Below are 17,537 nucleotides of genomic sequence, written 5' to 3' on the forward strand. Positions count from 1 at the left end.
AATGTTGACTCAAGTGTGTCAGGATTATTCTCAAGTGAATATCCATCTTAAGTCATAAAAAGATTTGGTTCACCTAAGACAACTTCCTATAGACACTACCAATCCTATAGGTCTCCTTTAAAGGGTTTTAATCCTAAGGTCAAAGCATTTGCTCTCGATACCAACTCGTGGTGACCCGGCATACCACCGCATGGTGTAGTATGCAAGTCCGATATAACACCAATGAAACACCGTTCCACTAGTATTATATCGCTCGTAGTGGTACAACGAAACATATGCGGGTCCAAGGCATGTCTATAGAATTACATACATTGACTCTGTTACATAAAATCATCACAGACCTCCTACTTTACAATGAGGTAAAACTGCAAATCAACTCCGGAAGAACGACTCGTAGCCTAGTCCTAACACGAACTCTATTTGTAGAGTATTTCACTAACTACGAGAGGCTAAGAATAGATTCTAGCTAAATAGGAGCTAGGTTTAGGAGCTAGTCCCCTTCTATTGCTAATCTAGGTTTTCTCCTTGTTGGATGCGGTATCTGACTCTTCTGACATGGTCCTTCTCTTGAAGTAGTTGTTGACTCCTCGGCCTTTGAGCTGCACGGTAGATCCTCCTTCGATGCCTCCATATCTAAGCAGGGGATTTAAGAGTGGGATGAGTACGAGCGTACTCAACAAGTTCATTATAGGAAAGAGGTGTTTAATGCACTAGCTACAGCATTAGACCAGTAAAGTCTAATACCAATGCAGGTTTTCATAACCATTTCTTCAAGAGGTTGCTTTTATTCGAAGAACTATGTCCGTCGGCCTTCACCGGTTTACTAGAACTTCATGGAGCTCCTTTCCGGCCGCGTTCGCAGTTCCATATCCCGGAACAGGGAGTGACAGGTCAAGGTTCTTTACACTCTGCAGAGGTGTGTTTCTTTACCCATAAGAGATCTTAACCTTGGTGCCAACCGAGTCATGTTCTCGTCCATACTTCATATGGTGTGAGGCCCGGTATAAGGTCTAGCCAATCATGTTCCTCCGCTACCTCGAACACCCACCCTTTGTTGCATACCCCGACCCTGGGTCCTCGCCGGTCCCATAATTCCCACTCACGGGTGGACCCCGACCACGACAACAGTTTGGGACTCGTTAACCAAACTCCTTCGCCGGTAGGCCGCAACCCATCATAGACCGCAATACCGTGGGGACTTAAGGCTTCCCTGCCCAACCGCTTGCACTTCGAGCGACAAGTGTCTACGGACTATGCCGTGGGGACTTAAGGCTTCCCCAGCCAACCGCTTGCCCCGACGGATACAAGTGTCTACGGTAAAGCGCATCCGTTGATGAACGAGAGGTGGAAACACTTTTGACTACTCCGTCCCACTCCGGATCTTATGGTTAACACGGGTATTACGGCACAAGAATCACTGGCGACATTTGTTGTTTAATCCTAGATGGATATAAACCCTTGCAATGGAACCTCCACCATATCAACACAATCCATGGTTCCATTGCCCACCACATAGTCATATTCATAGTTATGAAAGTAGTGGTTTTGGTTTTTATGCAATAGTGATAATCATAGTACTTTGCAAGTAATTTGATAGAAATAATCAAATGACATGAGCAAGTGATGAACTTGCCTTTCTTGGCTGCAAGATTATGCAGACAAGGTCTTCGTTACGCAATAACTCCAAATTCTGAAATAGCATCATCGTCCGGTAAGGACGATGTTTAAAAGATTGGCAAGGATGCAATAATGCATAAGAATGAGATGCAATCGCTCTAAGCGTGACCTAACCCCGATGATTTAAGATCAGTGAGTTGTAATGATTAGCTCAGGGTGTGTTGCACTTTTAAAGTTATTCACGTACAAGGTTCTTATTCAGGTGTGATTACTTGGTATTATAAACAGGTAGATAATAAAGCATAATAATCAATTGAGCACACAAGGAATGATAATTGGCATAGTGTTAATATGTAAAGAACAGTTGTCAGTTTTAGTACTATATGGCATGGTTAATGATTGCTTGTTATATTATTCAAAAGAATGACTTTTGAAAAACATGTTCTTTAACAAAGAACAAGTATGATAATTGGATTTGTGGGTTTCTATAGTTTATTATGGTTCCAAATAGTTTCTGGAGTAAGTATTAGATGGATCACAACAATGTTGGATTCATCGACACCTAGGGCTTGTAAGGTTGAGTTAAGCCTAGGCATTCTAAGCAAGTATTTTTACATGGTTGCTATTAAGCTTGGTTCATCTTGTTGGTGATAGCTAGCTAGGGTTTATAGATCCTATAAGGCAGTGGTTGATGGCTACTCTTTTTACTTCAAATGAATAACTTTTGAAGAACATACTTATTAAATAATAAGAAGTATATCAATTAGGTTGAGGTTGTTTAGGTTTGCTATTTAATTCACTAAATAAGGAATGGTGGTTTCCTAAATAGGATGTTTAATAATTACCTCACACTAATAGGGTTTAGTGTGTATGGGATATGATGTCAATATTAGCATGGTTGCTAATGGAGTTCATCATAATGATGTGATGCCAAACATGGATAATTAAGGTTGTTGCCTCTAAGGATAGGAACTATGGTTGGTTCTATTTGATCATTTAGGTTTGATTAAGATGAATACATGGGATACTAATTTAGTAATGTCTGGTTGCTACATTTTATGTGATCAAGGTAAACATTTAGAAGCTACTATGGTTCTATGAATGAAATCAAAATGTCATGATCACATGCTCTAACCTAGGGTTTAGGTTAGAAGCAAACTGGAATTCATATGAATTATCGGAGCTAGGATTTGGTGCATAATTGAATTAGGGTTTTAGTATCCCACATAAAATTATGGGTTTGTGTTCTTATTCAATATGGAACTTAGGGTTTCCTAATTGTCAATTAGTTCTTGGATTAATAACTTCATTTGAAAAGTTGAAGTTATTACTAACTTTGAAATAAGAATAATATTGAATTTGGCATTTTAGTATTTTTAAATAATTAATAATTAAGATATTAATTAATCAGGGTTTTAAATCCTCCTAATAAGGATTTAATAAGTTAATAGAAAAGGAAAATTAATTTTAATGTTTTCCTTATTTACTTACTAGTTTTTTATTTATTTTAGGAGCTTTTTACTAATTATTGAATTTTAATTGAATTTGGAATTTAGAATTAAAGGCTTAATTAACAAGTATTAAATAATGAAATTTTTATTAAAAATAAAAATTTCATTTTATATTTTTATTGGATAGAGTTTTCTTTTCTAAGAATTTTCATATCTCATTTATATTTTTCTGATTTAATTTGGATTTTCTAAATTTATTTGAAATTGCAGTAATTCATCGGAGTTAAATTTAAATGCAATTTACTAAACACACACGTGTACGTGCTACTCACGGACACGGGCAAGTGGGCCGGTGCCACGCCGGATGCCATGGTGGCATCGAGGTGGCCACCCAGAGGTGTCACCGGCGGCCGCGTGACGGCGATCGCCGGCGTTCCCGTGGTTCCGCGAGGGTGTGCTTGCGCTTACTGGGAAGAGGACGCCGAGGCGAACCCAATGGTGGCGGCGCCGCTCTGGTATGGTCACCGGAGCGTGCCCGGCGGCGAGGAACGACGGCAATACACACGGGGTACTCGATACGGCGAAGCTACGGCGTGCAATCGAGCAAGCTAAGCATGCTGTGCAGTAGAGAGGCTCACCAGGAGCACGACGAGCTTGGCGGCGAGGTCTCTGGTGGTCTAGGTCGCCGGAATTCATGGCGCCGGTGTCGAGGAAGACAAGGTTGACGGCGGCGCTACAGGATGTTTGGGGTCGATTCCTCTTGCATACAGAGCAAGTCGAGGATGGCGATTCCAACGGTGGTCATGGCGAGGCACGGGGATGCCTCTATCGCCGGCGGCGAGCGGAGGTCTGCGGCTAGGGTTTCGGCCATTGGGGCAAATTGGAGAGGAGGAAGAAATCCCGAGCTGCTGTGCTTCGCTGGGCTTTTATACGGCTCGAGGGCGAGCCTCGTCACGACGTCGGGGAAGGAGAGGGCGACAGCGAGCGAAGAAGAGGAGCACGCCTCTGTGCTGGCGTCCATGCGCGTCGAGAGGATGAGGACGACCTCCTCGGGATTTTTTTTTAACGAAGGGGTATACGGGCTCCTGCTGGGCTGGTGTTTGGGCCGTGTCGGGCTGGGGTTTGTTGGGCTGCTGGTGGGCTATTGCGGCCAGGTGAGACCAGGTAATGTTTTTCTCCCCTTTTCTTTTTCTGCTTTTAATTTTCTGTTTTTTTTTTGTATTTGCCCATCTGAATTCATATTTGAATTCTGTTATTTTTGCAGGTGTCTCCATTATGTTAATTTACTGAATATCTAGTGCAATGACTATTACACCACTCTCCCAATTGAAGAAAGTATTTTATATTTGATTAAAGTTCATATATGTGAGCTTCTTCAAAATAGCAATTAAACATGAGTTTGTATTCTCATTTAAATTTATTTTGCTATATGAATCAAATCTATTTGGAATTAATAGAGTTGATAATTTTAACTCATAGTATTTCAGAGGTTGTTATTAAGATTTGGTTTCTATTTGAGGAGTGGATGACTTACATATGATTTTATGTGAGCCCAACTTACTAGGGTTTTGTAATTTCTATTATAGCCCCCTTTTAAGGGTAATACTATCATTATCTTTGAAAGTATCTAAGTAGGTATGGTTTCCATCATGGTTGATCTTGCTTACAAAGTTAAATGGTTGTTAACCACACATGGGTTTAATTATAGGACTTAGCATTAGGTGGCTCTTTTGTTTTATAATTGAAGCATAGAATTTGATTAATGAACCATTAGGGTTCAAATGCTCTTTACCTATTAACACATGGTTTGAATCTCAATTATGGCCTGGGTTTAGATTATGATTACCATAGTGATGTATAAACTAGGATTGAGATATAATTCTAGTTTATAGACTTGGGATGACATCATATTGCATTTGCTAGGGTTTAATCTCCCCTAACCAAGGTAATATGGTTTACTTGCTTAGTTGTTTATGTTCTCCTTTAATTACTAAGGACTTTGAGAATTGGTTTTATCTTATACCAATAGCTTTCTATTATATTCTTAATCTATTGTTAAAGTAACTTAAGTAGCTATAATTCTTTTTATAGTTAACTTTGGTTATAATGATGAATGGTTTCTCACCATATATATTATAGGCTTTAACTCTAAGCTTTACTTATGAGCTTATATCTTCTACTTCAAGTTCTTAGGGTTTATGATCACTACACAATTTATATTGATCAAGGTTTGGCTTCCTAAGTTATTAATAGAAATATTTAGATATGGTTGTACCAATTACCCCTCTCACTCCACAAGGACTTGGATTATAATCTAGGGTTCTACTCAATGAATGATGATATGATTATCTAAATATGTGGTCTTCCTAAGAATTCTACCTTGCTATCTTCCGTAGCTTGTTCTTCGAGAATTCCGATAAACCTGCATCTTGTGGCATGCCTCCACCTCCTAGCTGCTTCATCTTGATCCTAACTATTTTATGGAGTGGCTCTATGTGTTGGTCTTCTTGCATCATGGTGCAAGATGATGGAATGGATGAAGTAGAGGGTTCCTTTTATAGGCTTGGGCATGCTCTAATATCATGACACCTAGGTGGATGACTCTTGTTTTAATTTGATGAGTAAGGTGCTTGGTTGTCATGCTCTCATCCATAGCAATCCTTTAAGCATGAGGTGGCATAGCTTAGGACTCAAGCTATGTAGATATTTTCATCCTATGTGGCATTGAGATTATCCTCTCATGTGATTTATTTTTGGATAGCCAAGTGGCTTTTGTTACTAAATATCTTGTGAATGATTTTATGCTTGTGATTGAGTCACTATATCATATGTGATTGTATTTATATTATTATTGGGATCAAAATGTCAAAGATAAGGATTATACCCCAATTTTGAATGGTGATGTTTGATTTCACCAAGGCATGATCATATGAGTTTTCTAAATACTCATAGTTTATTTTATTCAAATAGTTTGAACTATAATTCGTAATGTAAACGAATTTAGTTTTGTGATATTCCACATATTTAATAAGTTATGATTGAAATCGAAGGTGTGGCTTTTATGCACTTAGGTCCTTGTGTTTTGCTATATTTGGTATTTAGTTTTAAAGTGAATTCAATTGTACCTCAAGGTAGTTGCTTAACTTTTAAGTGTTAATAATTTAGAGTGTGCTTCTTATCTCTTTAATGGTTATATACCTCCCCCATCTCTAGGGTTTAATGATAAGCTTTTGTTGGTGTTAAGTTCAAGAGTTTAGTTCAAGAAATACCATGAGGTTCATGGTAGGAATATTTATTTGTTAAGGACATGGAAAATATAAGTGAAGAATGGTTTCTCCATTTATTGTTACTTGATTTCCAATTGAATAGTTGTTTAGATGTTATGGTAAAGAATACCATGTTATGAGCTTTCATAAGATCAAGCAATTGATCATTGAATAAAGTGTTGTTGTGTTGGTTTTAGTTCCATTTGATCTAACCCATTAGATCAAATCATCTCTACCCCAAAACAAGGTTTTAACAAAGTCACATTGAGGTTTATAGCGCTTGACTTGATGAGCTACTTCAATTCCACCAAGGTCAAGTGAAACTTCGACTATCGTGGATCGTTTTACTTTAAAGCGCGAAAATTCCCCAGATTTTCTATGCATGAATGCAATGCACACATCTGTTTCCTCTATTATTGTAACCCCAAATGCTGGGATATTACAGAAACTCCCCTTGCAGCGTGTCTTGATCTCCCCGGCAACGGCGCCAGAAAAGTGGCTGCTTGTGACGGTAAAGCACACGTCCGTTGGGAACCCCAAGAGGAAGGTGTAATGCGTACAGCAGCAAGTTTTCCCTCAGTAAGAAACCAAGGTTATCGAACCAGTAGGAGTCAAGAAGCACTTTGAAGGTTGATGGTGGCGGAGTGTAGTGCGGCGCAACACCAGGGATTCCGGCGCCAACATGGAACCTGCACAACACAACCAAAATACTTTGCCCCAACTTAACAGAGTGAGGTTGTCAATCTCACCGGCTTGCTGTAACAAAGGATTAGATGTATAGTGTGGATGATGATGTTTGCAGAGAAAAGTAAGAACGAGTATTGCAGTAGATTGTATTCGATGTAAAGAATGGACCGGGGTCCACAGTTCACTAGTGGTGTCTCTCCGATAAGAATAAGCATGTTGGGTGAACAAATTACAGTTGGGCAATTGACAAATAAAGATGGCATGACAATGCACATACATGTTATGATGAGTAGTGTAAAATTCAATTGGGCATTACGACAAAGTACATAGACCGCTATCCAAGCATGCATCTATGCCTAAAAAGTCCACCTTCGAAGTTAGCATCCGCACCCCTTCCAAGTATTAAGTTGCAAACAACGAGATAATTGCATTAAGTATGGTGCGTAATGTAATCAACACAAATATCCTTAGACAAAGCATTGATGTTTTATCCCTAGTGGCAACAAGACATCCACAACCTTAGAACTTTCCGTCATTGTCCCGCATTTAATGGAGGCATGAACCCACTATCGAGCATAAATACTCCCTCTTGGAGTTACAAGTAACGACTTGGCCAGAGCCTCTACTAGCAACGGAGAGCATGCAAGATCTTAAACAACACATATATGATAGATTGATAATCAACATAACATAGCATTCCATATTCATCGGATCCCAACAAACGCAACATGTAGCATTACAAATAGATGATCTTGATCATGTTAGGCAGCTCACAAGATCCAACAATGATAGCACAATGAGGAGAAGACGACCATCTAGCTACTGCTATGGACCCATAGTCCAGGGGTGAACTACTCACACATCGATCCGGAGGCGATCATGGCGATGAAGAGTCCTCCGGGAGATGATTCCCCTCTCCGGCAGGGTGCCGGAGGCGATCTCCCGAATCCCCCGAGATGGGATTGGCGGCGGCGGCGTCTCTGGAAGGTTTTCCGTATCGTGGCTCTCGGTACTGGGGTTTTCTCGACGAAGGCTTCTTATAGGCGGAAGGGTAGGTCAGGGGGCGTCACGAGGGCCCCACACGCCAGGGCCGCGCCGCCCTATTGTGTCGGCGCCTCGTGGCCCCACTTCGTATCTCCTCCGGTCTTCTGGAAGCTTCGTGGATAAATAAGACCCTGGGCGTTGATTTCGTCTAATTCCGAGAATATTTCCTTACTAGGATTTCTGAAACCAAAAACAACAAAAAACAGCAACTGGCTCTTCGGCATCTTGTCAATAGATTAGTGCCGGAAAATGCATAAATATGACATAAAGTGTGTATAAAACATGTGAGTATCATCATAAAAGTAGCATGGAACATAAGAAATTATAGATACATTTGAGACGTATCAAGTAGCTACGGCTAGCCGCACCGACGAGTGCGCTCCCCGACTCCATCTTCATCCGCTTCGGTCCGTGTCGTCGTCCCCGACCCTATCTTCCTTCGCTCCGGCCATGATCCACCGTTGACCTCCATGTCGTGTCCCAACGCTAGCTTCTTCACCTCGGACAACCGCCAGCAACGAGCTCCTTCTTCGGCGTAACACCCTTGGCACCATGTGTCCGCTATGTGATCGCGGCAGCTCTCCCAGCTCGCGGCCGTGCCGGCGTATGATCGCATCACCGCCGCCATCTCAGCCACCGGTTGGAGGCGGCAAGGGCACCATGGATTCAGAGGAGGCTCACTGGAATTGGCGCGCAGGTCCCGGCGGCGCGCATGTCAGTGAGCAGAGGGCCGACACCAAATCTGACCCGGAGGCTTGCAGAGTAATTCTCTTCTCCTGGACTTGTGCCTAGACTTCCGCCGCCGGCCAAAGGGCCTTCACCGCCGCCCTCGACCTCCCCAGTTCTTGAATGTCAGTGGGCTCAAATCGCGGCGGGGGCGAGCAAACGAGGGGCCGCCTGAGTCGTATGCGGGGGAGGGGCAGATGGCCGGGGAAAGAGGCGGGGGGTGCTGGTGCTGGTGGTAGGGAGGTGCAGCACCGGCGACCGAGCACCGGAGGTGGAGGATATTGTGAGCATCGTCCGACTTCCCTTTTCCTTACAAAAGAAGATAAAATAGTATTGTGATCTGGCAAGGGGCCTCCTAAAATTTACAGAAAAATCCAAACATAGATCTGGTCAATCGCGCGTCCCCTTTAACCATTTCCTCTTGCCACGTCAAACTGGACTGTGGGCCCTAGTGGTCAGTTTCCCCGTCTTTTCGGTATCAAGAGAGTATTAGTGTTTTTTTGTTACGTGTTACCTGTGGCCCGCACGCGACACGTGGACTACAACCACCCGCTCACCGTGAGAGAGTCCGAGTTCTCTATGGAGACCATCAATAAGACATGGGAACCTAGATTCCATCCATACTTTAGCCAATTGCAATGGCCTGAGTATCATGGAGTTCAACTATGGCCCGATTCGGAATGGAAAGTGATTAACCGTAGAAGATGCAAGACAAAGTGTTTTAGGAGTGACATGGACGGTTGGGGTTGGGGTTGTGGTGTTGTACGAGAATGGCGCGCCGACAAATTCCAAGAGCCTCGTGAGAGAACCCATTGTGGCACGTGCAATGGTAAAGAGCACAATGCACAACAATGTGAACAAAAAAAAAAGAGCTAAGGGAAATAAAGCTAGCACAAGGCGACCCACTCCTAGCCAACAACCAAGAAATACCCAACCACCAAGTAGTAGCCAACCAGCTCCTAACCAACTGACAAGTAGTCAACCAAGAAGGACCCAACAAGCGAGTTTCCTCCGTCATACTACTACGTTGTGTTAAATAGTTCCAAAAAGTTCACAACCATGAGCTTTTCCCAACTTATACATAATCTCTACAAATGTCCAAGCAAATAAAATCAGTGTCCGAAGTATCTAAAGAAGTTAAAGGTGAATCTATTCTCAACTAAGCAATAGATGCTAAAACTAAGATACTATATAGCTCACAAATGTAAACGCGCATTTTAAAACCTGACTATTGCGGAACCTGATTAAACTTACTCTGCCCCTAAGTTACAAAGTTACCTAACCACTAAGTTATAAAAATTTCAGGAGGGGGAATTTTCCTTTAAACTGTTCATCTGAAACTTATCATTTTTAGCTAAGCTACATACTTTCAAATTTTGGTATGAAATAGGCACGCACGTACATACGTGCATCCTCTACATGCAAAAAAAATTATTTACAATTTTTTGAGACATGGAAATACAGATTTTTGGTCTGCAGAGTAAACGGGTTCCGTTGGACCAGGTGCCACTGTATTTCTATCACAAATGTTAGTATCCCAGCTTCTTCTCAAACTGGGAATGGTGAAGGAGATGAATTTGTTCACATTACAAATATAATAAGATGAAGGTCAAAGCTCAACCAAGCTGATAACAATCATGACATAATCTCGTACATTGTCCGAAGCTAGCAAACATAATGCATGTCCTTTTTATGTGGTCTTCGTCCAGTTTTCCTCGGTTAACTGCGCAGGGCTAAGCTTCCTGCATTTCAATTGTGCATCCGGCCTGCCTCCTCCGCTTGGCCTACCTCCTCCGCTCGCGGAACATTCTTGGTATTTCCTTCCATGTCTTTGGATTAAATGCCATTACTGCATGTATCACAAATGATGTAAGAACGAACTTGTACAAACTATTGTAGTAACATGAAAATTTACACCACATGGCATTATAAATGGAGATCTTAGGCAAAACCAAAAAGAACAATTGTTGTGCGTTCGTATTGTACTGTAGCATGTCATATCTCGAGCTAAATCTTTTAGTAAACACTCTGTTGCTGCTACGTAGAAATAAATACCCATTACTGCTACGTCCATTATTACAACTTCTTATGTGATCTGCGTTTATAAAATTTAGTACTCCCTTTGATTTAAAATAATTGTCTAAAAAATAATATATCTACACACTAAAATATGTCTAGATATACCTATTGTACTCCCTACAATTGGTGGCCATTTAATGCTCACCTAGGAGTATACTCTTTACACTGCCAGAATGTATTCAAATACTGTTCGCTATAGTAGTAAGTGAGTTTCTGGTGATAGCATAAGCAATGATATTAATAAGTTAATAACTCAACTGGTGGACCTTTTCGCAAAATAATTACACCAATAGTAACTCAGAGAAAGAAAATATATCCAGAAGTTTCAGAGAACCGGAAATATTCATGCAGGTAAGATAGGTAGGCACACATACATGTTAAATTTGGTTCAAAAATATGATAACTTTTGAGGAAGAGAGGAGATCACAAATTAAATTAATGTAAAACAAGCTACGGCAATGTGAAGCAAAAATATGATAACTTTTGAGGAAGAGAGGAGATCACAAATTAAATTAATGTAAAACAAGCTACGCCAATATGAAGCAAAAGTTACAGTGCGCTACAGTTCAGGGATGATCAATTCGCTACACCAAATTTTGCATGCATGTGTTTCTACCTGGCCTATACATGTACGAATGTTTTCACTATTTTCTAAAACTTACAGATGTAATGTTTCACTGAGTACTAGCAAATATCATAATAGTAATCATGTAACATTGCGGACAGATTGCTACTTCTTGACTTCAAACAACACAATGATAATGCAAACTGACGATGCAGTATTGACGTAGTACATACTAGTAGGATGTATGCTTGCATTTGTTGGTGAAATATGGCAAAGAGAGAAAGAAACACATGCGTACCTTCATATTGGGCATCCAGCTCTTTCCATTTAATGCTGCCCAGTTGCTGCTGCAGGCATCTAGGGAGCTTCTTTAGGGCATGACAGTCTGTAATGACAAGGTCTTCCAGAGACCTGTATGCATGCGGCTCATTCGGTAGGGATGCCAGGGTACTGCAGCCCACAAGGGCAAGTTCTTCCAACGATGGGGGCTCTCCCGCCAGAGACTCCAACGATGTGAACCCATTGTAGTTCCTAATGCTCAGGCGCATGAGGGACGTGGGCAGGCCAAGAATCCCGCCCAACATGTCACAGGACCATATTGATAGATTTCTGAGATAAGGAGGGAGTGAATGCTCTCTAGTTTCTGCTGATGGCTCTAGTGCATTTATGGAAGCACTGACTTGTGGTCCTGGGGGACCATCCAGCTGACATAACAGGACTCGAATACTTCTGCAGTAATGAATAGTCATGATCTTTAAGGACGGTGGAAGATTCAGAACCTCTGGTAAATTTCCACAGTAACATAAACACAGATATTCTAGGCATGGGCAAAAGTTATTCATGGGTGATGATGACAACTCTGATACAGCTGTACGTGCGATTGCGTCAATGCAAGAAGACCCTTGAACTAACACTGACATGCCCTGCTGCTGATTGCTAAATATTGACTCAAGCTTATCACACCCTTCAATAGTCAATTTCTTGAGAGATGCTGGGACATTGAACATCTCTACCAAACTTTCACAACCAATTACGGTAAGAACCTGGAGACCTGGCAGCTGGTGTTGACTCCTTTCAGATGCTGCTGGCTCAAGAGAAGCTTGTGCATATCCAGTCAGATTTTTGCATCTACAAATATCTAACATCTTCAAGGATATCAAGCTTTGGAACACTTTCTCAGGCCAATGGACAAGCACATCACATCTATCAATTTTCAACTCTTCAAGATGTATAAAATAGTCACACGGCTCTAGTGCAAATGATCCAAAGAATGAGTTGCAGCATCGTAACTCCATAAATGTAAGAGCAGATTTCTGGAGCCATTTCTCGTTGTTGTCCACCGATGCAATTACAGTGCAGTCGGCCTCTGACGTTGCTGTGTTTTGTAGATTCAGTATCAGCTTGGTTAGTGAAGATATATATCTGTCTACCGAATGGAGGATCTCTTGCTTGCCATCTTCAATTTGTAATACACTAAGTTTTGGTGCTTCAGGTAAATCCGCCAGCTTTGGGCAATTCCAAATTGACAGTTCCTCAAGCTCAGGAAACAATATTTGTTCTCCTCTGACTGCAACATCCCATCTCTGAAAAATCTCCAAGTCTTCCAATTTGAGTACCTGTAGGGCTGGAAACGCCGAGCGAAAACCTCCACTACATGCTTCATGAACCAATGGTGCTCCAGGTAATGCGATCAACTTTCCACAATGCCTAATAAACAACTTCTCAAGCACAGGAAATACTATTTCTTGCCTCTCATTTATTTCCCACCATCTCTCAAGATCCAACAGATGTTCTAGGCTAAGCTCCTTCAGTTTTGGAAAAGTGAAGGATGTACCGCATCTGAACAAAACTTGCAATCTATCACATTGAAAAAGATGGATCTCAACCATGTTTTGCAACATACCCATACACTTTCCACCGTAGGAATATATCTTCAGAATCTGCAGCCCATCATGAGGTTCGAAATTGTTGAGCACCTTGCTGTCAGAAACAGAAGTCCATCTTAATCTCAGTTCTTTGAGATTCTTCTTTTTTCCGAGGTTTCCCACTTTTGCCTCTGCTTCTCTAACATTCTCTACCTGACATAGCTCTAGCTGACCACCAAGGTTTAAATGCTCCAGCTCTGCAACATCACTGCAATCAGGGCCAGTAACCGCTGCAATAAAATATGTAAGAGTCTGCAGCTTAGTGAGATTTCCAAGTTCTGGAGGCATGCTCTTCAACTTCTTACATCCATGGGTGTAGAGGTGACGGAGGGAAGTCATATATTTCATCTGCCTAGGAAGACGAGCAAGAAATTCACAGTAGGAAAGGTCCAACACTTGTAAGTTATATAGAATACTTATATCTTCAGGAAGTGCTTCCAGATAACTGTTTGAGAGATCAAGGTACCTCAGCTTATGCAGATACTTTGGTTTCAGTACAAATGATGCTTTAGCTGTAGCGACAGTCAAGGCATGCAAAGAGCTGTACTTTGACAGATGCTGCAATGGGCTCCACACAAAACTATCGCATAGCAGTGTTTGGATAGCAGGAGATCTTTTCTCCATGGAACCATTCAAAATACCTTCTGTTTCTTCACATGACAAAAACAAATGCCGAACAGTATCTGAAAACCACTCGGTTTGATTTGGTTTCTCAGTTGCAACAACACATTCTTTCTCCATAACAGACATTGCAATATCATGCATAAGATCATGGATTTTACATATAGTCCTAGAATAATACTTCCGACGATCATTAATTTTTTCTATGTCAAGAAAGAATGACCTTGATGCCAGCTCATTGAAAATATGTCTTCCATTTGTTTCATTGTGTTCTGGGACAAATCCATTTGCTATCCATAGTTGGATAAGCTTTTCCACATCAATCTTGTAATCCTTGGGAAATGCAGCACAGAAAGCAAAGCACTGCTTCATGTATGATGGCAAGTCATTGTAGCTAAGCTTGAGTATTGGCAAAATTCCAGTTTCGTTGGTGCAAATACTGCTGCTACATGATACAGCCTTCCATTCTTCCACGCTGGTCTTGGCACGAAGTAGAGAGCCCAGTGCAGTTGCAGCTAAAGGAGAGCCACAACATCTCTTCGTAATCTCACCAACTAACTCAACTAGCTCGGTAGGCTTTACTTTCTCCGGAGTGAATGCTCTAGCCTCAATAATTTCCTTTATGAAACTATCATCCAAAACATTGAGATTATGGGTTGTATTTGCACCCATGATTTCAGCAACTTGTTTGTCACGAGTTGTTGTCAATACTGCACTACCTGTGCCACCATGCTGAAGACACACCTTCAACATGTCCCACTTATGGGTCTCTCTGTTCCAGACATCATCCAATACAAGGAGATACCTTTGTCCGCTTAACAATTTCTGAAGTCTATCCACTGGTGATTTTTCAGTATCATCATTTTTCTTGGGAGATGCTTCAACTATACACTTAGCCAAGGAGTTCACATCAAAGGTATCAGAAACGCAGACCCAAAGCAGCAATTGGAAATGCTTCTGAATTTCATGTTCATTGTATATGAGCTGCGCTAATGTGGTCTTTCCAAGGCCCCCCATTCCAACGATGGGAACAACTGTGAGTACTGCATTGTTAGCTTGACGAAGTAGTGTATCAACAATAATCCTCCTATCTTTGTCTCTAGATCTTCTGGCAATTTCATGTGGGTCAACGATAGCATAATCTGTCTGCCTCCACTGCTTGGACACGTATGGCTGTGGTCGGTACTTGAACCTAAAGGCATGCATCTCTGCTATGAGGACCTCAATGGCTTGCAGAACCCGGCTAAGCTTGCTAGCCATTCTGTGACGGAACACAACAGGGTTGTGAGTAGGGAAGAGTTTAATTACATCGACGCCAAGCTCGGTGTAGTGACCCTTCTTCTTGGCTTCACGACGTAGTGCTTCGTAGTTGAATTCATCAAAGACTTCATTTGCTTCATAGGCCACCGCCTTGAGCTCCTGGAGCCATGCTTTCGCCCCTTCTCTGTGTGCCGTCGCCTGCTCCTCAGCGTCGGTGATGACGTCAAGGATGGCTGGAAGCTTGCGCTTGAGAATCTTGTGCTGCTCCTCCATTCCCTCCATCACCTTGTACTGGTCGAGGAGGTAGCTGGACACCTTGTCCTTGAGCATGGACATCAATGGCCCGATGGCCATGGAGACCACCAGTTCTGCCATTGGAACACTCAGAAGAAGCTTCACCAACACACACGGCGGAACACAAGTGCACTGCAGAATCAAGAAGAGAATGGTGTGAGTAAGACGCATATAGAGTTTATCTACAACATAAAACAAGGGGTGTATACAGCTTGAGATCTGTTATCGAACGAATCACAAGTCAAATATCCAATCTTTGACAGCTCAACACTGAGCCTTTTTTGCGAAACACTGCGAACTTTTTGGGCGGACACATATAATAAGAACTAGCATGAGCTATCTTCATTTCTTAACATCATACAGAGAGAGAGGCATGCTAACCTTATGCTGAGACTGATGCAAGTTGCAGATACACCCTCCTAAATTCTTAGGACTAAATGCTGAATTTTAGTCTGTTGACATATCAAACAAACGTAGACTGTTAGTAATACTAAGATGATGAAGATTATATGCATCATCTTTTCAACTGAAATGGTATAGAAGAGCCCTGTTAATATAAAGCAGAAGAGGGGCAGAAAAGTGCATGGTGGTGATGTACTGATGTGAATGGAAGATGATTGCATAGTTGTGAATGCCAGCAAGGGTACAAGGGGAAAGTGGAGTGTAGAGAGAGCCCTGCTAATATTAACAGAAGAGTTGCGGAAAGGGTATACAAGGGGAAACAAGACACAGTAGCTCTCAAATAAACCAAGTTTCAGGTTTTAAAATTAATCAATGCTTGATCGAGGCACAGAAAGTCATATGAGACAATGTCACTTTTATTCACATGCTTGTCGCCAAAGATGAGAAAGAAAGTTATCTTCACGACGAGACATGGTTTCATTCCTTCCTACTAACAGTAGTTATGTGAATGGGAGATAAATGCACAGGTTTGAATGGTGGTGAAGTGAATGATGAATTGATGAATCGAGTCTCAAAAGAGATGGATGAAACAGAATGAGAATTACCTTGTGTTAACAGGGAAGCTGGATTGGATGCACCAATATAGATCTTGCTCTACAAGGAGCTGAGAGATCTCCTTGTCGACACCATCTGCGAGAAGAAAAGTGAAATCAGAAAAGACTATAACAGATATTTGAGGGAAGGGGAAGGGGAAGAGAGGAATGAATTACTACCTTGAGTTGTGGTGGTGATGGGAGGTAGGGTGGGGGCTTGGAATACAAACGCACTGAAGAATGGAGAAAGAGAACGGTGTGAGCAAGACATGTATAGAGCTTCAGATCTGTTCTCGAACCAATTACAAGTCAACTATCCAATCTTGCAACTGGGCAATCTCGTGGGCTGGCATTTATAATAAGAACAACTAGCAGGGGTATCTATTTCTTAATAGTTGTGTACAGCTTGAGATCAGTTCTGGAACCGATCGAAAGTCAGCTAACCCAGCTTGCAACTGAGCATTCTCTTTGGGCTGGCAAGTAGCTGGGGGTATCTTCATTTCTTAATTATTATGTCAGAGGTTAGATATAACAATGAACATACTCTCAAGTCTAAATTAAAGCACATGAGAAATCAAATGGCACCAAAACGCGTTATACAGCTATTGCATCAAACAGGTAGTGGGCAGTCCGCTGTCATGGATGACGACGACCACGACAGCGACCCCGACTGGGCCGCGGTAGCGGGCGCCGGCCCATGCCCCAGCTGCTCCTCGCCTTGTCCGGTGGTCACCTGGCGGCGGTCCGTGAAGCGGAAGCTGTACGGGGAGAAGCAGGGCAGGGATGGGGACGAGGAGGGGGCGACGGGGCTGGGGCGAGTGGAGGCGGAGGCGGAGGATGAAACCGCGGTGCTGCGGGAGGCTTTGGGAGCGGCGCTGCAGATTGAGGTGGAGGAGGAGCGCCGGCAGCGAGGCGTGGCCATGATGCTCCGTCCGCAGAGGGAGAAGGATGGAGCTCCGCCGACGAGAAGATGGCCCTCGACGCCGCCGATATCGAGCACCTCCGCA

The 17,537-nt window shown here is 42.3% G+C and overlaps 1 protein-coding gene across 1 annotated transcript; it reads right to left on the bottom strand.

Moving 5' to 3' along the window:
* Positions 1 to 8,882: 8,882 nt before the first annotated feature.
* LOC124656933 (putative disease resistance protein RGA4) lies at positions 8,883 to 16,629 on the bottom strand. The gene is made up of 4 exons (XM_047195580.1): positions 16,543 to 16,629; positions 15,917 to 15,987; positions 11,734 to 15,667; positions 8,883 to 9,100 (listed from the first exon to the last, which is right to left on the bottom strand). The coding sequence occupies exons 3-4, from the start codon at positions 15,614 to 15,616 to the stop codon at positions 8,883 to 8,885; spliced, it is 4,101 nt and encodes a 1,366-aa protein (XP_047051536.1). The 5' UTR covers positions 15,617 to 15,667; positions 15,917 to 15,987; positions 16,543 to 16,629.
* Positions 16,630 to 17,537: the final 908 nt, after the last annotated feature.

This window comes from Lolium rigidum, chromosome 5, assembly GCF_022539505.1.
Source record: "Lolium rigidum isolate FL_2022 chromosome 5, APGP_CSIRO_Lrig_0.1, whole genome shotgun sequence".
Lineage (NCBI taxonomy): Eukaryota > Viridiplantae > Streptophyta > Magnoliopsida > Poales > Poaceae > Lolium > Lolium rigidum.

Excerpts from the sequence above, each read along its gene's own strand:
- LOC124656933 (XM_047195580.1), bottom strand. The coding sequence starts at position 15,616 with ATGGCAGAACTGGTGGTCTCCATGGCCATCGGGCCATTGATGTCCATG. Across the intron at positions 9,101-11,733 it reads GCTGGATGCCCAATATGAAG|GAAAAGGGAAGTCGGACGAT; the intron begins GTACGCATGTGT and ends TTCTTTTGTAAG.